The sequence below is a fragment of the Mytilus galloprovincialis genome, chromosome 3, assembly GCF_965363235.1.
Source record: "Mytilus galloprovincialis chromosome 3, xbMytGall1.hap1.1, whole genome shotgun sequence".
NCBI classification, from domain to species: Eukaryota; Metazoa; Mollusca; class Bivalvia; order Mytilida; family Mytilidae; genus Mytilus; species Mytilus galloprovincialis.
In genome coordinates, this window is record NC_134840.1 from 35,282,442 (window position 1) to 35,307,877 (window position 25,436).

At 32.0% G+C, this 25,436-nt stretch overlaps 1 protein-coding gene and 1 pseudogene across 1 annotated transcript; both read left to right on the forward strand.

Annotated features, from left to right (window-relative positions):
- Window positions 1-3,152: 3,152 nt before the first annotated feature.
- Window positions 3,153-11,465, forward strand: LOC143067794 (mannan endo-1,4-beta-mannosidase). The gene is made up of 7 exons (XM_076241332.1): window positions 3,153-3,260; window positions 5,330-5,378; window positions 7,458-7,646; window positions 9,007-9,427; window positions 9,938-10,091; window positions 10,739-10,810; window positions 11,225-11,465. The coding sequence occupies exons 2-7, from the start codon at window positions 5,339-5,341 to the stop codon at window positions 11,450-11,452; spliced, it is 1,104 nt and encodes a 367-aa protein (XP_076097447.1). The 5' UTR covers window positions 3,153-3,260; window positions 5,330-5,338; the 3' UTR covers window positions 11,453-11,465.
- A 7,844-nt stretch (window positions 11,466-19,309) lies between these two features.
- On the forward strand, window positions 19,310-25,032 carry LOC143066248 (mannan endo-1,4-beta-mannosidase-like; annotated as a pseudogene).
- The last annotated feature ends 404 nt before the right edge of the window (window positions 25,033-25,436 follow it).

Sequence of the window (25,436 nt, forward strand, 5' to 3'; positions counted from 1 at the left end):
TTCAACACTAATTTGGGTTCAATATCATCAATTTTCCTGAGGACGTAAGATTATCCATTTAAAGCTTAAACAACGTCCATGTAAATATCATATTACTATAATTATAATGATCACAATTATAGGGGATGGATATTCCAAAACTGGAAATTTCACTAAAATGAAGAGATAATTATTATTATTTTTACTCTTTGACCCCATAGAATATTTGGTTAATTGTGAAATTTTAAAAGAAATGATTCATTAGGAGAAAGAATTTTGGAAATTTAATTCATAAATAATGAACTGTTAATCCATTTTTTTTTCTTTCATAACAAAAAAATTAGTTCATTGACCCTTTTTGTTTACTTTGCTAACTATCTTTACTAAAAATCTATTTTTCGTTTTCGTTTCAAAATAAATGTTTAGTTTTCTTTTTTTTCTATAAAAATTGTGATTTCTACCAAAAGACTACAATTTGTAAATTGGAAACAAACCATGCTATTGTAATTTGGGAAATAATAGAGTATAGAGCGTATTTTTATTAAAAGTTGACAAATTCGTTGAAAAAATATCCCTATTTTCAAAGGTTCTGTTACTTAGGTATTGTATAAATCAAATGAATATCAAAATAACTTTATAGCATCGTGTTATAGGGCAATGAAACATGTCTGGTCCATTTGTTTTGGATTGTTTTGACTTTGAAATAAATGAAAGAACAAATGTATTTTTCTGAAATACATGCAGCCAGACTAAAATGCAGAATTATATAAATCCTAAAAGGATTTTAAGGACAAAAAAGATATATATGTACATGTAATCTGAATTACATAAATCATTTAAGATATATGTGTTTGTTGTGTATAGAAACTGTACAAATATCCTTGGCTTACAAACGGAAGATAATGAGAACAAAGGGATGTGGTTTGAAGACACTTCAGACACTTGTCAAAAACAAAAAATCAAAGAAGCCCGATCATTTTATGTCACATTCAGAAATATTGATGAATTTCTTTCCATTAATAACTTTTCTGATTGGTTTCCATTAACATATCCCCCAAAAAAACTAGAAAGGAAGCAAACAACAGGCACGGCTTCCTCAGCTTTATTTTTAGACATGTACTTCGAATTTGACACAAGTGGTCATTTCAATACCAGCATCTACGACAAGCGAGAAGATTTTAATTTTTAAATCATAAATTTTCTACACCTTAGCATCAGCATACCAACTATACCTGCATATGAGATATGCATTTCCAAACTCATTCAATATTCAGGAAACTTGCAGCTGCTAATCAGATTATTAAACGTCGACAGTGTCTGAGCAGAAAGATGATGAGCCAATGTTTTGTCAAAGAACGTCTGGTCTTGATTAAAAAAAAACATTTAAAGATACCAAGACCTTGTTGAAAAGTATTCCGTATCATCTTCACAAAAATTACATTATGGTCTTGAAGTACAGATATGGGTATCGACATTGTTTATATCCTGAATAACTTGTTTAAGTTCGCCTTTTTTTGGTCCTTTCATATTTTTAATCTTTACTGTTTATCCATTTCTGATAATATACTTATTACTTTGAATGATACTTATGCATCCATTGTTGTGCTATTGTCAATTTTTAGTTCTTGTCTTTTTTTTTTTTTTGCTAATGTTCTTTGTCTTTATGCCATTTTGTGTTTCTTTGTTGAAACAGTTTATGCATGATGATTGATTATATTACAATGTTAACTGCATTATCAACATTTTGACGTTTTTACCTGTTATGTCTGCTTATTTTGCTTACATACTGTTGTCAATATAATGGAACTGTATGCGACTTTCATACAAGTGAGAGGTTTGGCTAGCTATAAAACCATGATAACATGAGAAATCACACAGCCATTTGACGATTAAGTTTGTATTTTTGGTTTAATTTAACTATTTTCTTTAACAAAATGCTCATATTCGTTTTCACTTCAAATTAGAGAACAGAAATATAAAAAAAATCACCGTTAGGAATATGACTATCATATATCACTTAACAACGTTTAGCCCTAAGAAGTTCTTCATAGTTCTTTATATCGTATTACATTCAACATTAACAGTTGGAATTATTTTGATAGGGAATAAACACACACGGTAATAAAAGACTAAATTTAATTCACTTTTTTTATCTTACTTTTATGGCCAAAAATGGCATCAAACATCGTTATTATAACAGCATCATTATAGTTCCTCTTATAGAACCAAACATTGATTAAATCCTAAATCAATTAAATTTTCAAATATACAACAAAAAGAATGGTAATCTGTCTTTATATTATAAATAATAACAGGTCACTGTCTTTAAAGAGAATCTACGCTAAATGTATCGAAAGTCTGAAGTATAGATTAAAGAAAGTCAAAAAGCTCGCAATCTGGAAAAAACTAAATACGGTAAATTGAATTGGGTTTTTTTTCTAAATTTGTAATCAAAAAAAGTTCTTTATCTGTAGAAAGTTATAGCAACAGACAATAGCGTTTATAATTTTCATGACTTTTTATCAAATACGTGTTTGAAATCTACATCTTGATTCCACAGTAAATACCATATTACTACATAGTATGAATTGTGTAATTGCGCATCACATACATTGAGCTTACTCGCAGAGACTGGTAAAATTATTTGATATGTTTATTTTTTTTTTTTTTATCTTATGTCTAAAACTCCGATTAGTTTGTTTTTTTCGTCTCCAAAGAGGAGAAAATTGAAACATTTACTACCAATATAGCTATATAAATTTATAACGAAACTTGATAACTAAATAAATATCCAGGTATGTTAAACGAAATATGTTCCAATGAAATATGGCCTAGAATGAAATTAGCATTTGAAAAATGAGCAGGCAAATCTAGATTCAAATTTGGAATGAAATTATGCATCTAAAGAATAGGAAAAACCTGAAAGAAAACCTCCCTAAAACCCATGATTTTGATATGTTTCAAATAGAACATGTTTACGTTCTGCTCTTGCATCATTAAAATTTTTGGCATACGTCTGTAATGTGGTGTTTTTACTTATAATGCATATATTATTCCTAATGAATATTGCCTAGACGCAACGTGCGTCTAATGCAAAAAGCTAATGTTTTGAATTTAAAGCCTGTATCTTTGTTTAAGTTCCCCTTTTATTAAATCTAAACATACATGGTTTATAGATAAGTTCTAATGGAATTTCGTGTGTGTGGTAAACCGGTCATTTATAAATATATAATCTGATTACCTTAGACCAGAAACTTTGTAGGCTCATGTTCTAGCAGTAGGTAAGACATGTCAAATTTTCAAGTATTGACCAACATTGTTTTTTTAAATGTTTTTCTTCTGAATGATTTTCTACTCACGGAAAATATTACTTTAGCATTAATAAGCCTAACCTTTCGGAATTTGGGGTCCTAAAATGCTCTTGAACATCGTACATTATTTACTCTTTTAATTATTTTTTTTAAACTATTTTTGCGATATTGATGAGTCTTTTTGTAGACGAAAAGCACCTCTGAAGCAACTTATTTTAAGCCTGTTGTTTATGATGAGTCGTTAATTTGTTAGTGATGCATACAATGTGCAATTGTATTAATGCCAAGAAAAAGTACAGGAATTTGTATCACTTGTCAAATCTTAATCCAAATAGTATCACATTTACTAAATTTTACAGTATTTATGTGTTGTTTTTGAGGTGTCTGATATCTTAACATATGACTAAATTGTGTTCGTCAAAACTGATATCATTAAAGAATGTTTGGCAAAACGTTGTATTAAAAGGACATAAACACAAACCTTTAATTATTGCATTAGAGCTTAGAACTGAGGTTGTATATTCTCTTTCTCGTTCGTGCATGTTCACACTAAACGCACATTATTATAATGGGTGTGTTGTATCAATAAAACCTTCTCTGACAGAGTTGGTATGGGAAACAGAAAGGGTTATGTATCACCATCACGAACTGGTTGACCGATACGATATGACTGTGTCTCAATTCAAGAACGACATATCTTCGAAGTATCAAATCTTTAAATACCAGAATAGTCGTCTTATCTGAAATCTTACCGATTGTGTCACATTTGGATCTATACATTTACATTGAGTGTGTATTCACATGGCTATTGATACATGCATAGCAAGGCTAACCATACGCTCTTGAAACCTAATTTTTTTTTCTTATTTATTTGATTTGAACATCGGTTGACTAGTGTCTGATTATTGAATTCATTATGCTAGTCTTTAGTTTTAAAATTTAAATGGTTTTACTTGTTTCTTTGTGTGTTCAGTTAAAGCATAAGTCATATATTTCTATATAGAGGGGATACAGTAATATCTTAAAGACGGGCGAAAGATACCAGAGGGACATTCAAACTCATTCACTGACAATGCAAAACTGGTTTCAAACTAAATTAATTTCTCTGTATCAAATGAGGATTATGTGATAGTGTTGTATGAACGGAACATACGAGTGTCATTATAAAATACGGTAAAATTTATTTTTGGATTTAAAGTTGAAGCGATGTGTGTGTTTTTTGGGGTTGTTTTTTTTTTAATTATTTATAACTATACATCCTGCACAGTCAAACTAACCCTTCTCTTCATTAGTTGACTTGTTGGTTCTCTTTATCCAAAATAAGCATGTTACCACATATGTTTTACTTCCTCGTTCAAATTTGACTAAACGTTCATGTTATTTCAAGCACTATAACAACTAATGCGATCTAGGATTTTGAAAAGAGAAATTGTATACTGAATTAGGGAATATTGAAACTTGTAGTCACCAACTAGATAAGTATGAAGTACTTTACTATAATAGAAAATTATTGTTACTGGATACTAACCATTTTCTAGATCTGTGATGCGAACTGTCATTCCATTACGTATACATAACATCCTGATTCAATTCTTTCTTATGGTGTAAACTATGAAGTGTTTGAGTTTATTTAGGCTACAGTGGACGAGTGGATATTTTGTTATGTTTTGGATTAATATCCTTGTTTTTAAAATAGTATTAACGGTATTTATCTGACTGCACTCGAAAATCCAGCTTAAATCCGGATAAGGAATCAAACTCTTAATAAGGATTAATAAAGTATTTATCAGTGTCTTTTCTTGTTTAACAATTTAGACAAAAAGCACTCTACAATATTGTAGTTAGAAACAGGGAACCTTACTAGGAAGCATGCATAGACGGTTTATTTTGCTCTCATATATAACATACATTCTTATGTTTATATCTTGCTTTTTTTCATGTAAGGGATGAAGAATGGATAATTGTAACATTTCATCGAAATACTTTTTTAACAATTTTTTGTATTTTGCGTAATACCTGCCTGTATTTTTATATTGTAGATTAGCAGAATGTTGTTGACTGCTTTAGCTGTACTATTTGCATCAACAGGTTGTCCATTACATGATATAACATTTTAATAGATGCGACCCCAACCGACTTTTACTTGTAAAGCATCATTAATGATTAATTTATCTCTGCAAATTTTTCCTTTTTTTATCCGAACCTTAAGTCTTAATCTCTAATTTGGGGAAACATTTCCCTTCTAGAAATATATCCAAGCCGCCATTTATTTCTCGCTTTAATATGTGTTGTTTATACATATTAAAACATTCGAATGCTTTCTTTTTCTATGCAAACAATATGACAATTGAATCAGTGTTTTATGTGCCAATGAATATACATTATTAGGTCAATGTCTGAATAAATATAAATAAAAAATGAATGAGGCTGAGAAACTGGGGAAGGGCGAGGTTCTACTGAGCTCTTCCCAGTTTCACGCCGAATACAAAAAAGTTTATATTTTTCTCACACTACCCTAATATTGTTTTCATACTGCAACATAAATTAATACATTGATAGCTATTGAAATTGTAAATCTAATTTCACACTTATTTTCATCCTTTAAGGTTGTCATTTTGGGGTACTTTAAAGATTATTTCCTTCCGTTTAATGGTTGTTACCTAATACAGATAGTTTTCATGGTATTTAATAACCTGCTGAAACTTATTCCCCTTATTGTAGAAAACAATTTCCATGATACAATTGACATTGCACAGAGTATAGCTGTGTTACTTTAGTTAGGAAATTAACACAACTAGTTGCAATATAAATCATATTGGAAGAGGCATATCCTTTAAAGGTCACAAAAATAAATCTAGTTTATAATGCTGAGCATTTCAATATATAGATAACGACTAAAGCAAAGTTCATACAAGATTTATAAGAAAGGTGTGTGTTCTGTGAACTGATTTAGATTGTTGAAACAAACTGGTTTTTTTTACAACATAGTTTCAGCAGGTTATCAAATCTCATGAACACTATCTGTATTAACTAACAACCATTACACTGTATAAAATAAGCTTTAAAGGCCCCAAAATGACTACCTTTGGTTATAACATATCAATAGAAATTAATATCTTCTACAGCTTTGTTTTTCAAAACGAACGACTTGAGTTACAATTATTATTCGTTAAGCCATCTAGTCAAACTTATATAAGATAATTTTTTTAATGATTTCAAATAATCTTATCTTCATTTAATTAATTATTCTACAAAATAAGATTCAAACGAAAAGCACAGACTTAAGGTAGCACAATACAAAGATTTTTCATCCCCAATCAGACATCTTAAAACTGATGTAATTCCACTCATCTTTCTTAAATTTTATAAATGAGGTACCAAAAGAAAGAAGAAGGATTAATCTTTCAAATTGTGATAATTTCATTATGACATAATTATTACATCATTAATTGTTATGTAATAAGTTGCCATATTTTGATGTCTATACTTGAATGAATTTAGCTTCTTTGTTATTCATAGCATCCCAAAATATTTTATAGATTCTTGCACAACACAGTTTGACCTCCAAAACTGTGTCTCAGATTTTTCCTATTGTATTTCATTCTCTCATAAATCTTCAATGAAGTTTGCAACATCAATTCATAAGAGACCACTAAATTCAATTGGGTATAAAATTTGTTCTTTTGATGTTTTTGGAAATCTGAGACACAGTTTTGGAGGTCAAGCTGTGTTGTACAAGAATGTATAAAATATTTTGGAATGTTATGAAGAACAAAGAAGCTAAATTCATTCAAGTGTGGACATCACAATATACTAGTAGCATATAATTACATAATAATTAATAATGTAATAATTATGTCATAATGAAATTATCACAATTTGAAAGATTAATCTTTCTTTTGGTACCTCATTTATAAAATATAAAGAAGGATGAAATGAATTACATCAGTTTAAAGTTATATGATTGGGAGTGACAAAATCTTTGTATTGTGCTACCTTAAAAGGCATAGAAGGACAAACAGAAAAGTGTTTATCAGACGATTTCAGTTTTATATATAATTATTGAAGAACTAATTCCTCTATCTACATCACGACTTTTAAAGTTTTTCTATTTATTTATTTTTTTGTCTAGCTTTTTCTAACTTTTATTTGCTACTATTTTTTAAGGATGTCAAGCCAGACTGAGTGTTAGTGGGACCAATCTTAATTACAACGGACATCACATATTTCTATCTGGTGCCAATCAAGCGTGGGTCAACTATGCACGCGACTTTGGCCATAACCAGTACAGCAAAGGAAAATCAACGTTTGAATCGACACTGAGTGACATACAGAGCCATGGTGGAAATTCTGTCAGTAAGTGGAATAGGGGGTGCTGTTATTATCGTTGGTGGTAATAACTATGTCATCCAACTGTTTTGTTTAAATATATATATTGTTTTAATTTTACTTAACAATGCAATTGCTGTAATCTTAAGGTAGCACAATACAAAGATTTTTTAACTTCCTATCTCCAACCTTTAAAATGCTGTTACTTTCTTAAGACTGCATTTAAATTAACAAAAGAGGTATATATAGATAGATAGAAGATTAATCCTCTAAATGAATGCAATATTTTGTTATGCATTCATTACAAATTCAATTATTATGCAATTAATTGCAAAATTTTGTCAGTTCACTAGAATGAATTTAGCTCTATCATCTTTATAACTATATAGGAAATTTCAACGAAATATTAATCAACACAGCAGGAGCTACAAAATGGTGTCTTAAATTATCGCTATCGTATTCCATTCTCTCATAAATCTCTAATTAGTGTAAACATCCTTACCACATAAAAGTAGATAATATTTGATTAGGTGTAAAATGTTATCAATACATTCTATACAAAATCTGAGACACCCTTTTGTAGATAATGGCTCTTGGAACAACATATAATAAAATCAACCCTCTCAGGATATCCATGGAGCAGCTAATTTCAATTGAAAGTGGAAATTTCTTGTAAAATTTTGTAGACACAGTTTACATTATAATTGATTACATTATTGTTGTATAGTACTAACATTGCATTAATTTGAAAGAGTAATCTGTTAGCTATCCATAAATACCACTTTTATAAATTTTCATGCATTACAAAGAAAGACACAGCATTTTGAAACTGGGGAATTGGAGGTATAAAATCTTTATATTGTGCTACCTGATATTTTTGTAAATTGTAATTATTTGAAAGGAACTATGTTTAACCCTGCCGCATTATTGATGTATGTACCTGTCCCAAGTCAGGAGCCTGTAATTCAGTGGTTGTCGTTTGTTTATGTGTTACATATTTGTTTTGCGTTCCATTTTTTATATATAAATAAGGCCATTAGTTTTCTTGTTTGAATTGTTTAACATTGTCATATCGAATCCTTTTATCGCTGACTATGCGGTATGGGCTTTGCTCATTTTTGAAGGCCGTACAGTGACCTGTAGTTGTTAATGTCTATGTCATTTTGGTCTCTTGTGGACAGTTGTCTCATTGGCAATCATAACACATCTTCTTTTTTTAATATGTTAAGTTGGTATTTACTTTTGAAGTGCTCTTTTATAATATGTGAAAGAGGGGTATGATATAAATTGCCAATGTTTTTTTTAATTTTTTTTACTTTACATATGAAGAATGTTTAATATAACTTTGGTTCACGATATACTAATTTTGAAAATCTAAAATGAATAGGAGTGTGGCTGCATATTGAAGGGGAATCAACACCCGAGTTTGACAACAATGGCTACGTTACTGGTATAGACAATGCATTGATCAGTGACATGAGGGCTTATCTTCATGCTGCCCAGAGACATAATATTTTAATCTTCTTTACTCTCTGGAACGGTGCCGTAAAACAGAGTACACATTATCGTCTAAATGGACTCATGGTTGATACACGAAAACTTCAGTCATACATAGACCATGCTCTCAAACCAATGGCTAACGCTTTGAAAAATGAAAAGGCCTTAGGTGGATGGGATATAATGAATGAACCCGAGGGTGAAATTAAACCAGGAGAAAGCAGCTCCGAACCTTGCTTTGACACAAGACATTTATCAGGATCTGGAGCAGGATGGGCTGGACATCTGTATAGTGCTCAGGAGATTGGCAGGTTAATAAAACATATAATTCTGATTGATACTTCTTTTCTTTTTAAAGGGAACATCAATGTTGAATAAGAAAAATAGGGCAAAGTATGGAAGAGTGACGAACGATACAAGAGGGACTCATAGATAAAATATATAAAACTGATAACGCCATTTCTAAAACAGATAAAACAGAAAATCAATAGTACACAAGACACAACATAGATAACTAAAGACTAAGCAAAACGAAACCCACCAGAAATTGAGGGTAGTACTGCTCCAAATGTGGCACCCCTCGTGTTGCTCGTGTTATAGAAGATGACACAACAGTAATCTACTGGTTGAAAAAAGCTATGCCTGTGATAGGGACCGGATTATACCTGTTTAATCATCACTTAAGTGAACATGTTTTAGCTCTTAGACACTTATGACATTAACGGTACCATTTTTTATGATATATTATTACCTTGATTATTGTGTAAAATTGTAAAAAAAATATTAAAAACTATTTGTAATGATACTTGCTTAAAATTTAGATTTGTGAACTGGCAAGCAGCAGCTATCAAGGAAGTTGACCCAGGAGCAATGGTTACAGTTGGATCCTGGAACATGAAAGCTGACACTGATGCCATGGGGTTTCATAACTTGTATAGTGATCACTGTCTTGTCAAGGCAGGAGGGAAACAAAGCGTAAATACCTGATTATACCAATTTCTAAACAAATTGTTAACTTTTCCGGGTTCAAACTTTTACTGTCTGATCTTGTTTTCCAATTTTGAATATGTCTGTAGATTATAAATAGCTACTTTACATTTCTGTTAATATGATTTTATAAAAATGTAACATGTAATATTTCGTATTATTCGACATGCGACACTTATCATTTATAACATTTAAACATTTAGTCCTAGAAGCATGATTTTTTTAATATTATTATTAGTTGTTATTGGCTACGAAATAGCTGCCAGTAACTGCGAGTACTCTCAGTAATTAGTGTGTTTTTGTTGTTGGGATATAACAGTACCCGGCCACATTCTCTCTGTGTTTTTGTTAGATGTATTTCTATTTGTATTCATCAGACCGATAGTTTTATCGTTTGAATTGTTTTACATTGGTCATTTCAGGGACTTTTATAGTTGACTATGTGATATGGGCTTTGTTCACTGTTGAAGGCTGAACGGTGACATATAATTGTTAATTTCTGTGTCATTTGGTCTCTTGTGGAGAGTTGTATCATCGGAAATCATACCACATCTTCTTTTTGTAAGCACAAACTTGCCTTCAACAAACATAATTCATTTAAATAATTTTAAGATTTAACCATTATTACTCAACAGGGTACTCTATCATTTTATCAAGTACATACCTACGACTGGCAAAATCATTTTGGGAATGAATCTCCTTTCAAAGTAAGTACTAGTATTCATAATTCACTATGTTGTTTGCAAAAGTATGTTTTTGTCTTGAATCAAACTCATTCAGTTTATAAAAGAATACAATAATATGTCGCCTGCACTATTTGATTTCTTTTTTCCAATAGAGATATCTTGTAACATGGACCATTTTTTGTAAACCATTAGATAAAATTTAATAATGAGGAACAATGACACTGTCACTGCTTTCAATAGAAATTTTCAGAACGAACAGAAAAGGCTGTTCTTAGTATTTGGGAGCAAGGATATTCAATATGTTAATAAAGTCATTATAGATACCAGGACTAAATTTTGTATATACGCCAGACGCGCGTTTCGTCTACAAAAAACTCATCAGTGACGCTCGAATCAACCACAAATTTAAAAAGGCCAAATAATTTTCTTTTCCAGCATTCCTTTTCCAACTTCCGACTTAAAAAGCCTATGGTAATAGGTGAATTCAATCAAGAACACGGGGCTGGCATGTCGAGTGAATCCATGTTTGAATGGGCATATACCAAAGGTTATTCTGGGGCCTGGACTTGGAGCAGGACTGATGTCAGCTGGAATAATCAACTACGCGGAATACAGCATCTGAAATCTAGAACTGACCACGGACAAGTTAATTTTGGTCTTTAATTAAAACTCTATATAAAATGTCCGATTTTTATGAAGTGCTGAACTGGTTACTCATTGACTGCGTATATAAAAAGGAATGAATAATAAAATCTCATAAAAAAAATCGGATAATGAATTCCTTGTGGTAAGCTTTTGTAATGAATGTCGCTTGAAAACAAACATATACTTCATTTGAAAAATTATGGTAATCATACCACATCTCCTTATTTTAATATATGTATCATGTAATTTGTGTTTTTACAACCATGTAAGCCTTCAAAATGCAGTTAGACAGTTTTTATACATTCAGAAACGAATATGTATTAAAGACATCAATACTTTATTGAGTTCAAATATTGTATCCTCATTTAAGAAGGTAAATATTAAAATCAGAGGGAACTCTAAACAGAGCGGTACTGGGTGTTGCAAAAAGGTCACAATGCATATGCAGGTCAACTATGGGTCTGTATATACATTAAATATCAGTTATTAGTTGTGTTGCCTTTTCAAACCTACAAACATTGAAAGATATGAACGATGAAATGACATTTTCTCAATTTTGCCATGGCTGCAAATGGTTGATATCATAATTTAAGGCAGTAGAATGTATCATTTATCAAAAAAATTTGAATGTGCCCCTTTTTAATAGATCAACCTGTTAACACTACCCGTTATTTCATAATTAGTGTATTTACACCACACTTATTATGACTAATCTCAATATTTAAGCTGCTTTGTCCTTGCCCTACGTTACAGAACTTGTGACTTTATTTATGTAAATTCTAAACGAAATGTGTTGTCTAAGGGCTTTTAACGGGGTTATTAAAATTATAACACTATGTTGACTGTTGTACCCCTATTTTTAACATTTTTACTTATTTGTTTTATTCACACATTGTTGTCAATATAATAGAATTGTATGCAACTGTCTTACAGGTAAGAAGTTTAGCTATCTATATGATCAGGTTAAAGCCAGGAAGATGACAGATCTTTGTTATCCATTCGTTTAGTGTGTTTGAGATTTTTGATATTGCTATTTGAAGAGGAACTTCCCGTTTTGAATTTTCCGCGAATTTTTAGGCAGATTGTGTAACGCTCGGTAAATAAAACTAGATGATTTTTTTTGGGTCATAATTCATATCTTTAAATACTGCAAAAATGCCAGAATGAACAGGTGATGCATTGAAATTTTCACTGTAAATTGTTTTCTACACATGCTCATAGTTGTTTAAATTAAGTTGCTTACCTGAATTAGACTACAAAAGAAGAGAGATGCCGGACAGTTAAGAGAAGAATAAAGAATAGGTTGGCGTTTTTGCTAAATTTATTTGTATGTTTATTTAAATGTTTTAGTCAATTGTGATGTATGTCTGTGTCAGTTATATGATTACACAGTTTTGGTGGATGGATCCCAATAATTATCGTATTAACCTATTATGTCTGTTAGAGTTGCTCATCCAATGTTGTCAATAAAACGGAACTATACATAACTTCCATGCAAGTGGGAGGTTTTGCTAGCTATAATTGGAGGTTTAATGCATCATTCTTCGAAAAAAGCCTGTACCAAAATAGGACTATAACAGTTGTTTTACACTCGTTTGATTCTGTCCGTTTAATAGACTTTCAATAACAGGATACCACTCCCTTTTTGGATCCTCCACTGTTTTGGAGTTCGTTAGTTTTGTTATACCTTTATACTATGCTGTCAACTAAGACAAACCAGTTGTGCATTTAAATTTCCCAATTTATGACGTTAAGTCTCAGTAGACATATGATTGAATTGGAAGTGCCGAGTGCAATGTTTTGATTTGATATGACTTGAAACAATAGAACACAAATGTAATCCAAGTGTGTGGGTTTTTTTTTCAAGTTCAACCAAACTTACCAGAACCGGTTTAAATGCATGTATATAAAAAAAAAATAGCACTGCACTTGTTTCATACTAGCAACGTTTTACCAGAAATCAGCTTAACTATTTTACACATGTTAAAACTGCAACGATGAATGGCTGACCCGGCTTAGTGGAGAGCAATAGCTCTTGCACGTAAAAGACACCCTTGTAGATTTCAAAAATAGCAGGCTAATATCGCTACAAGGCAACACTCGCACCCGCAAAGTGGAAAGGGATTAATATCAGTTGTAATAACTTGTTTCCCAATCCACTATAAATCAATATGTTAAAATGAAACGTCAACCTGGAAAACATTGTGTTTCATTGTGAAATTAAAGGAACATCCCTTTGAAAACTGTTATGCATACAACACTTTAATATGCTGAAGGATCATAAAAAGTAAAATATAAAAAATATAAAACTCCGAGGAAAATTCAAAGCTGAAATTGTAATGAAATGACAAAATCCAGAGCTCAAACACATCTAGCGAATTCGAATGGATAACAACTGTTGTATTCCTGACTTGATACAGACATTACCTTATGTAATTTATCAAAATTATTACGGTCACCGTAGTATTTATCTACCTACCCTTCTTTTTTTAAGGGGGAACAAATATATTATATTTTTAGCATAAGAATGTGTAACATGAATAATATACAGATACTTTAAAAGAACTGTTATCGGCACAAATTCCCTCTCACAAATAAAACATTAAGATATATCTTATCTTAAAAACAACCAATGTTAACTGTTGCTGGCTTGGATCAGGCACATGAACATTTGACGGGGTCAAACAAGTTTTTAGAACTGAATCCTACAATTTTAAATCTGCAAAATTGCGAATGCAAATTTTTCTTCCCTCTCTGGTATTTGAACTCAAGATATGTAAAGTGGTCGTGTGGTCTAGCGCGCCGGTTACAGTGCAGGTGATTTGGTGTCACGATATCTCAGTAACATGGGTTCGAATCCCGGTGACGAGAACAAAAAATTTGCGAAAGCAAATTTACAGATCTAACATTGCTGGTTGATGTTTAGACGAGTTGTATATACAGAATGTACACAGCCATGTATCACAATCACTGCTGGTGATCCAATAGATAAATATGTTGCAGAGTTGTCACTGGTTCAGACGTACTTATAAATATTATTATTTTCTGTGACTGTATCTTACATTAATTTGTAGGATCCTTTACTATAGATAATTTCGCTGATCTGTAGAAATAACATCTTCATGCCTTATATATCATGTACTGTAGTACGACGCTAGATTGAAACTGACGTGGAAAGGTAACACCCGGCCACCGAAAGCTTCATTTTTATGAAGCCCAGGTGGTCGTGTGGTCTAGCGGGACGGCTACAATGCAGGCGATTTGGTGTCACGACATCTCAGTAGCATTGGTTCGAATCCCGGCGAGGGAAGAACAAAAAAATAGTTTTAGCAAATTTACAGATCTAACATTGTTGAGTTGATGTTTAGAAGAGTTGTATATATATAATAAATATTATAGATAAGATATAATGAAATCTACGTGTTGTATACCGGTCATCTGTATAGATATAATCTGATAAGTTCAGACCGGAAACGTCGTGTTCTAGCTGAAGGTATGGTATATTAAATTAAGCGTTTGCAAAAAGTCTTCCAATATTTACTAAATTCAAAAATATCACGACTTCGTGTATGTAATTTGAGGTTTAAACAATACTATTGCTCATATCATAGTGTTTGACTCAATCATAAATGTCTTTAGTCAAACTGATGTATTGACGGATTTTAGCAAATAAGAAAATGTATTCAACTTTATATATTCTCATTCAAGTGATACGTTATACTCATGCATTTACACACTATAGTGACATCAATAGCTAGGGTGTTTTCCTCATACAAATACTGACCCAACAGAGTTATTGTAAAACATATCTGAAATCAACCTTTCCTAACTTTAATTGTCAACATCTTAAATTGGAACACCACTACAATATGTCTGTCTTAACCTATTATCGACATGGTTTTGCAGTCTTATATTTTGAGATACAAAAATGGACGTCTTATCTATAGTTTAACCGACTGTGTCGAATTTTCGATTGGTACATTTTGAACAATTATAGATGCGCATGGCGGATGACATATGCATAGAAGGAGAGGGTCACCCTCTTAACGCATCCTGGTTTGTTCGTTTGAGAGTTCTGTGATTCCCTCAATTTTCTTTAATTTGTTTCTCCTAAATAGTTTATGTGGTTTGAACATCGGTAGACTACTGTTACCTAAATCAATCATATCCGTTTTAATTTATTTCAGTTAAGAGTGTTCGTATTTAGTTAAGAAATGTTAATCTCATTACATCTTTATGAAGTTTTGCTGGAAACGATAAGCATATATACAGGGAGACAATTGCAAGTAGAGTCAATCTTTGTATTAACTAATTTTATTAACGAATTCGATATGTATAACTACAAGAATAAAGTAATGTGAAGAAAACAAGAAATAGAAAAATGGGATAAGAAACAAGAATATTTTTCTTATATAAGTTTATTTTCATATAAGTAAAATAGGAGAACAAAACTATATTGACAGTCTGATAGCCAAACGAATGTGTATGAAACAATACCCATGAATAAATACAAGAAACTAAACACAGATCACTAAGTAATGTTGTGTGATTATATACATCAAAAGTTAGACCGTGGCGCAAAGAAGGTTGCTTTAAAAACAATTTATAACTGAAAGGGACACTTCTTATTTAATGTCTCGCCAATCTTGAGGAACCCCGGTCTTTATGTCTTGCTAATCCGACGTTAAATTGTTTTAACCCCTCGTTCTTTCTAGCCATTAAAAAAGTTTTTTTTAAACCCAGCGATGTAACTGATCTATTATACCAATTGGCTAAAATTTACTATGTAATGTTTTACGCCAAATGTATGCCAAAAAGTTATCTACAATAATGAAGTAAGAAAACAGGAATAATTAATAAGATGACAAGATGGCTATTCCTACCATTCAATGCATAACATATATTCAGTGGTAGCCATTTTTTCCTTTCTTAATTGAAGGTTGCAAAAATAAGCATTGTTATAGTTGATCGAAATGCTTTTTAACAATTTTTGTAATTTATGTGATATTTCTATCTTTTTTCATATTCTGTTTTTGTAGACTGGCAGGATGCTGTTGGTTGTTGTACTTGTACTACTTACATCATCAGGTAGTCTCTTACAGCAATTGTTTACCTATTTTTTCTTTAACAAAGCGCGATACATCAGTATGTGTGAGCATGACTCATGGATATTAATTGAATTGGTTAATTGAAAAATTTCCATTGATGAAATCCACCTCCGTCCATTGACTTTAACTTTGAAGGCAATTTGTTGATTACTCATTCATCTGTTCAGATTCTTCATTTTACAAGAGTTTATTTTCATATAATCCTGGGGCCAGGTTTTCGAAAGTATCTTAGGACATATTTTATGATGATCTTATGACTATCATGTGATATGTCATAGGATGTAAATCAAATCTGTCTTAAGAGAGTCATAGCTATGATGCTCTTATGACTGTCATAAGGGAACATTATTTTCTATTATTTTAAATAATGATTAAAAAGTGATGAATATAAAAATGAAAATGAAAAGTATAAGCATATTAATTATTATAATTCTAAATATTTACGAATTATTTTTTTTTCATTATAATGAACATGAAATTTTATGCAAAAAGGAATTGAAATATGAGTTGATAATTTGTTTAAATTTAGTTTGTAATATATAATAAATCTTGAACTTCGCTTTCGTGTATTATCATACATGCATTGTTATTTAACTGTGAATACTTTTTAGATTCGGTACATCGAGTACCCGCTTAACGTAATGCCCGTGCACCGTTAATAAAGTACAGTAACTGTCAAATATACTAGGAACGAAATAATATGTATATTCATTATACAAAACCAGGAGTAAAAAAAGAATTCCAAATTTTATGTCACAGGAGATTAAAATTTTAATTCAAGTAGTTGAAAAAATAAAATCTTTACTATTTAGCATACTGAGAAACACAACAAATATTTGTATTGCAATTAACATGAAATTATACATGAAAAGTGATTAAAATTTTAGTTGACAATCATAAGACCATCATAAGTCATGTCGCGAGGGGTCTTAATTTTACGACAAAAGTTATGACAAATTGTAACTTGGGATACTTTCGAAAACATATCTTACGACTATGACATGTCATAAGACCATCATAAGACATGTCTTAGTCATAAGATACTTTCGAAAACCAGGCCCCTGAAGGCGAAATGTAAAGGATCCCACATTAGCTCCTTTCTACAAATGACTCTCCTCCAAAACGCTATTAATTTTGTTTTATCTCCTCCAAGACGCCATAAATTTTGTTTTGGTTTCATTCCACTTAAATTCATGTTATTTTTATTTTTTAACAGTGCAAATCCTTTCTGCTTCTATATATTCAACCAGTATTATAGGGCAAATGCATTAGTGATGTATGTGGTAACATTAATAGGCCTCAATTAGACAAAAAAAAAGCAAACATTTTATACAAGATTCATATTTACTTTCAGTTGCAAAAAGCAAGCTGTCCAAACTAAAATGTATTCATTTAATTTGATATGCAGAAACTAAGCATTCTGGTTCATACATTCTTCTCAGAAGTCAGGATTGTCAATAAAAAACATCTCCACAACCTTGATCTATTTTAACAATATCAAATCTTTTTTCACTAATGTGAATGATAATTACTATTAAACAAAAACGAATTTCCTCGACATCTACAGTTAGTAAAAAGACAATAACCATCAAAACTAAGGAGTAAACAAAGACTCTTAAACCCAAAAGACATTAACATCAACAGTTATAAATAATGAATAAGAAACAAAACGAAATCCTCTAAAAACCGGTAGTGAAATCAGGTGCTCCGGAAGGGTAAACATTTCCTGCACCGTATACGGCACCCGTCGTGTTATTTCTTTGTTCAGTTCGGTAAGGATGGGAGGTTATTTTGACTGAGGAAGAAAACTTCAGTTTCCAATCTTATTCCCAAAACTTTAGCCAAGAATGCAATCGAAACAATCATTTTTACTTTCCTTACCAGTCCAGACTTCGCAATTAAAATAAAACATCTAGATGACGGAGATACTTCCAACCGGAACTACGTCAGCTACATGCTTTACTTTACCTGTACCCCAGTTTTGTTTTTTTCTATTTTTCAGTAACATTATTACTACTATAGAAAATTACGTGGGGAGGTTGGGTGGGTAATTATCAGGTGGTAAGTAGAAAACTTCATTCATAAAATCTGAATTTGAAAACAAATTTAGAATTTCATTTCATTCATTTTCTACTCACAACCTGAGAAATATACATACGGATAGATTACAAAGCCTTACCTCTCTGGTGGTAGGGTAATTTTCTATGGCTCTGCGTCTCTTCATCCTGGGTATAATCTCTACTTCATACCACTTGTTCATTTTAAAAACATTCTTCTGTACACTATACAATATTTACAATGTCTTTATTTTTTCTTCTTTTCTTTAGTCTTTTTATCTTTTTTTTTTTTTTTTCGAACTGCACATTACAGTAAAAATATATCAGTTTTTTTATGATTTTAAAAACAATCTGTTATATACACATCAGGATAAAACCTTAACATCTACATTTCTCAAATAAAACTTGATGAAAGTTGTATCTGTAGACCAGTCAGCTGACTCTAAAATACTCTTCATACTAGCCCCATTGAATAAGGCCCATGAAGGTCCAATTGCTCTCGTACTGTGAGCTTTTTCAAACAATTTTGGTAAACATCTGTGCATCCTCTAGGAACATTTTCATAACTTATGGTGCTGCATGTTGTTTTACATTAAATACCTATTCACTAGTGATGTTCGACCTTGTTGTCCGTCTATGTATAATAATTAACTTTACTTTTATTTTATTAGGATGTCAGGCTAGACTTGATGTTAGTGGCATTCAGATTCATGGTGGAAATTCCGTCAGTAAGTAAAAAAGGTAGTGCTGTTGGTGGTGGTGATAACTAGGTTACTAAAAAAAACAATTTAGTGCTCTTTTAAACTATGTAACAAGTTGATTTTCTTAACCTTTATAATGCATGTTACCAATAATGATATCTAAACACAGCTTAAAAGTTCATTCTTATTAATATATTTTAAAATAAAAAAGAGTATGGCTGCATATTGAAGGATCATCTACATCCCAATTTGACAAAAAGGGCTACGTAACTGGTATAGACAATACATTGATCAGTGACATGAGGACTTATCTTCAGGCTGCCCAAAAAAATAACATTCTGATTTTCTTTACTCTTTGAAATGCTGCAGTAGCCTCAAAATCACATTACCGTCTGAATGGACTCATAGTGGATACAACAAAACTTCAGTCATACAATGACCATGCTCTCAAACCGATGGCCAATGCTTTGAAAAATGAAAAGCCCTTGGTGGATGGGATATAATGAATGAACCCGAGGGTGAACTTAAACCAGGAGAGAGCAGCTCCGAACCTTGTTTTGACACAAGACATTTATCAGGGTCTGGAGCAGGATGGGCTGGGCGTCTGTATAGTGCTCAGGAGATCGGCAGGTGAAGAAATTAATATATTATTTTTTTTATATTAAGTTAAAAGTGGGTGTAAAATGAATAGGGCACATTATTAGTAAAGTACGGCAGCTTTGGGAAAAATTGTGCACATCCTGCTACAAGCATGAAATTTGGCATAGACCTTCCTCAACTATTACTCTTTTATTTCAGATAGGGAGGCATTTAAAAAAAATGTCTCTCTTCCGGTAAAATCTAAAATGGCGGACATCATACTTCAATCAGCCCAGTATCAGAGGCTAGTGTGTAAATAGGTGTTTTTATCATGCTGCTATAATAATATTTAATACAAACCTTTGTTATGTACTACTCTTGGATATATTATATAGATTAGATGTCTTTAAAAACCCTACTTCCGGTAAAATCCAACATGGCGGACATTGTACTAAAATAAGCTTATTTTTTAACATGTTTAAGGAGGGTGATTGAAATGTGTTTTGACGTATTGCTACTATCATTAAATTGTGCAGGAACCTTTCTTTGATGCTGCTAATGGATACAATGTATAAGACATATGTCTTTAAAACTCTAACTTCCGGTAATATTTAAAATGGCGGACATGGAAATATCATTATCTTATTTTGATATTCAACTGTTTTTCAAAATGTAAAGAAAATGGGTTTTTTTTGTGCTGGTCATTAAACTTTTGGCTTTAAGTTATCCTCTAAATCACTTATTCTATTATACAATTAATGTTTAAATACAAAGTTAACACTTCCGGTAAATAAACCCTATATGGCGTAAATTTCAAAGATGAGTCCTCAGTCCATATCTTCGATGTAGAGTTTTGGATAGATTGATTAAAATAAAATAAAATCACTTAAGTACTAAACATCTTTAAAATTACTGATTTATGGCCGCAAATACATATCTATTTACAATCGGAGAGCTGATTTTCCTCATTTACGAAGACCGTGTTATTGTTTCTTACATCAATAATGTACAAGCTCCTGATAAGGTGAAGAGGCTCACAAAGAGTTGTCCAAAACATGCAAAAGGGTTCCAATGGATCATATTTTTCTCTTCGCTATTCATAAGCGTCTTGACTAGTAAGCATAAGAACCAATTCCAAGCATGTTACTCATCCACACCCGAAATGGTATATGCACGTTTTACATGCTGAAAAAACTAGACCGAGTCGTTAAAATAGCCTCATAAGGGTCTGGACTAGTTAGCATAGGAAACAATTTCAAGCTTTTTACTCATCCACACCCGCCATGGTATATTGCACGTTGTACATGCTGACAAACACTAGACCGAGTCGTTCAAACAGTATCAATAGGTCTTTCCTCTTCCAAAAACATGTTTTCCTTGCTTCGTAAACCCCATCTGATAAGTTTGTTCGATCTTACTACAAAACCACGTATCGTTTTATTAATGACATTATCAAATCCATATCTGGTGATGTTGGCTAATCAATCATCATTCTAAATCATAAAGTCACATCTTCAAACGCCATCCATGTCAACAACGAAGTTCATTTTCAAGTAAACGTGCATTTGAAAGGTCATGAATAGATATATATCTAAAGCTTTTCCCACTTCCAAATGCAAGCCAAAGTTAGTCTGCCCTTATGTCACGGAATATTGAAACAGCAATGAAAGCAACATCAGTATCGACTGTTCGAGTCATGACTCAGTTAAGTCTGTGTATCACTGCATCAGACACATGTATCTTGATTCTAGCATAAGCCTCTTCGTGTTAACATGGGGATAAACTTGAAACACCATCATGTGGTGTATAACACAGAACATCCTGAGCATTTGTTGCTACAACAACCTTTTCCTCAAAATCTATTGAGCAAGCTCCTGTGAATAAAAACTAAAAAGTACTTTCTTAATGTCGTCATCCCTCAAAAAACTTTGTCAATTTTGCAATTTGTTTTGACCCTAAATTCTTCTATGTATTCCCTTTCCCCTACATCCACTGTTGTGACAGTTCCAAGGTGGAGTATGCTGATAGGGTATTATGCCCTTACCTTGAAAAAAACATGAAACTGTTACAAGAGTGGATGAAGTCTTTGGTGCATATGGTAGTTGTAGCAACACATGTTCAGGATATTCTATCTTAACCACTACGTGATGTATTCCAAGTTAAGCACCATATTCACATTAGAAGGCAAACACTAGAAGCATGGTGCATGTGTCTGATGCAGTGAAACACGAACTTAAACGATTCATTATTCGAACAGTCGTTACTGATAATGCTGTTATTACTGTTTCGCTATTCCGTGACATAGAGGTAGACGAACTATGGATTGTGTTCAGGAGGGTGAAAAGCTTTGTATAAATATCTATCAATGACCTTTTAAATGCACTAGCGATGAGTCATGATCACACATGTATCCATGTATTTACCGGTTGTGATACGGTTTTCTCTTTGCTTGAAAGGGGGGAGACTGCGTGGGAGACATTGATGGCATTTAAAGATGTGACTTTAACATAAGGAATGATAATTGATCCGCCTAAATCACCGGTGTTTACTGTTAGATCGCACAAACTTATTATATGGGGTTAGCATGGTTAACAAAGTAAGAAATAACTATTTACGCAAAAGGGAAGGCTAATTGAGGCTATTCCCTCAACTAAGTCTAGTCTTTTCAAGTATGCAAAACGTAATATATACTAAGACACGTGTTTAGGGACGAGCTTGACATTGGCTCGTATGCTAACCAGTCCAGGCGCTAATGGATGTCGAAGGGACAAAGAGGCTCACTTTTAAAAACTCTTTCTGAGGCCTCATCATGTTTTCAGAAGCTTGCACATTGTGGTTGTAAGAAAAGTTGCCGCGGTTGTTGTTAATGTGGAAAATCAAGTCTCCCGTGCCCTGCGTCGTGTGCATGTGGTGGTGACTGGGAATTTACACGGTTTTTTTTGGCCAAATAGTGGTAATTTAAAAGAAATTTTAGTACTTTAGTAATTTTATTTTGTTTTAATCAGTCTAACAAAAACTCTACATCTCATCTTTTGACATTTACGCCATATTGCTTTTTTTACCAAAAGTGTTAACTTAGTATTTAAATATCAACTACAGAACATAATAAGTGGTTTAGAGGATAACTTAAGGCCAAAAATTTAATGACCACCACAAAAAAAACCCACTTTCTTCACATTTTGAAAAGAAATTGAATATCAAAATAAAAAAATGATATTTCTATATCCGCCATTTTGAATATTACCGGAAGTAAGGGTTTTAAGACATATGTCTTATACATTTTATCCCTTAGAAGCATCAAAGAAAGATTCCTGTACAATTTAATGATAGTAGCAATACGTCAAAACACATTTCAATCACTATCCCTAAAAAAATAAGCTTATTTTAGTACCATGTCCGCCATGATTGATTTTTCCGGAAGTAGGGTTTTAAAGACATATAATCTATATAACATATCCAAAAGTAGTGCATAACGAAGGTTTGTACCAAATATTATTATAGCAGCATGATAATAATACCTTTTCACATACTAGCCTTCGATATTGGGCCGATGAAAGTATTATGTCCGCCATTTTGAATTTTACCGGAAGTGATACATTTTTTTCAAATGCCTCCCTATCTGAAATAAAAGAGTAATAGTTGAGGAAGGTCTATGCCAAATTTCATGCTTGTAGCAGGATGTGCACAATTCGTCTGAAATATGCTTGTAGCCGGAGGACGAAAAAATATAAACGACTTGATGAGTATGCTATGTCGGATAACATGCCTTTTATTTATTTTATTTTTTTTCAATAACATGCCTTTTATAGACAGCAGTCATCTTATTTTTATTAAAAAATAACAATTCTGAGAGAATGCTTTGAAAAAAATATTGGACATATTTATGTGAATGGATAAATGTTTGAATCATAAAAATTATCACAAATTAAGTATAATGAGACTTGCTTAAAATTTAGATTTGTGAACTGGCAAGCAGCAGCTATTAAGGAAGTTGACTCAGGAGCAATGGTAACAGTTGGATCCCTGAACATGAAAGCTGACACTGATGCCATGGGATTTCATAACTTGTATAGTGATCACTGTCTTGTCAAAGCAGGAGGAAAGCAAAGCGTAAAATATATCTTATTGTACCGAGTTCTTAAAAGAGGGACGAAAGATACCAGAGGGACAGTCAAACTTAAAATATTTTAATTTTTGCCTGTTTATAACTTATATAGCCGAACTTGTTCTGCTATCTGAAGGTTCTACATCGATACTTAACTTTTTTTCATTTCTGATTATAGAGGTCATGCTTTTATAAAAGAAAATGGTAGTTGGTTTTTTTTCCGTATAATTTAACATACGATTTTATAACATTGTAAATAATAATTGCCTTCGACAAATAAATATGTTGATAATTCTATAATGTTACTATTTTTACTCACAAGGGTACACTGTCATTTTATCAAGTGCACAGCTATGACTGGCATCAGCATTTTGGAAACGAATCTCCCTTCAAAGTAAGTATTGAACATCCTTTTGAAAGACGTACATGTTATCCAACTCGACAGGTTAAGTAAAGAATACAACGCATCAATTCACTGGGTAGTTGTTGCATTTGTTATTTTTTTCTTTTCCAAGGAATGCTCTTTAAAAAAAAAATTAATCAAATTCCTCAGATAAATCATTTACTAAAAACACTTAAATGCAGACTCCCTTTAAACAGAAATGTCTATTCTAAACAGAAAGTGTTCGCCTGCTCTTACGGTGTAATGGTAATCGGATATGTCAACTTCTCCTTCCAGCAATCACTTTCCAACTTTCGACTTGATAAGCCTATGGTAATTGGTGAATTCAATCAAGAACACGGTGCTGGCATGTCGATTGAATCCATGTTTGAATGGGCCTATACAAAAGGTTATTGTGGTGCCTGGACTTGGAGCAGGACTGGTGTTAGCTTTAGTAATCAACTACACGGAATGTAGCATCTGAAATCTAGAACTGAACATGGACAAGTTCAATTTGGTCTTTAACATTTGAGATCCAGAACCGACTATGGACACGTTCAATTTGGTCTTTAACATTTGAGATCCAAAACTGACTATGAACAAGTTCAATTTGGTCTTTAATTCATACTGTAATACATGCCTGTTTTAAATAACCCTAGGGATAAATTGTGATATAAAAAAAAATCCTTCTCATGTAAATAAAAAATCTTAAATTCTTAAAGTTATTCTTACTTTTGTGATATATATATATAATGTAATTACATTTACATTTAAATGTTTTTCGAAATAACATTGCGTTTCTTAAAAGTTACTCAAGAAGTTACTATCTGAGTAGGTGATATGGAAAAATGATTTGAAATAAAAATATCTTTTGAAATTAAAATATCTCAACAAACTTGTGCCATGAAATGTGTGTATTTACAACAATTACAAGATAATTTGAAGATACATTAATCAGAAGTACTGTTTGATATTTTCGTCTGAGATTCATGATATTTTTATATTGCGTTTTATTGGCTTTGAACTCGCTGTCAGTACCTCAGATCTGTACTTGTTGTCTTAATTATTTT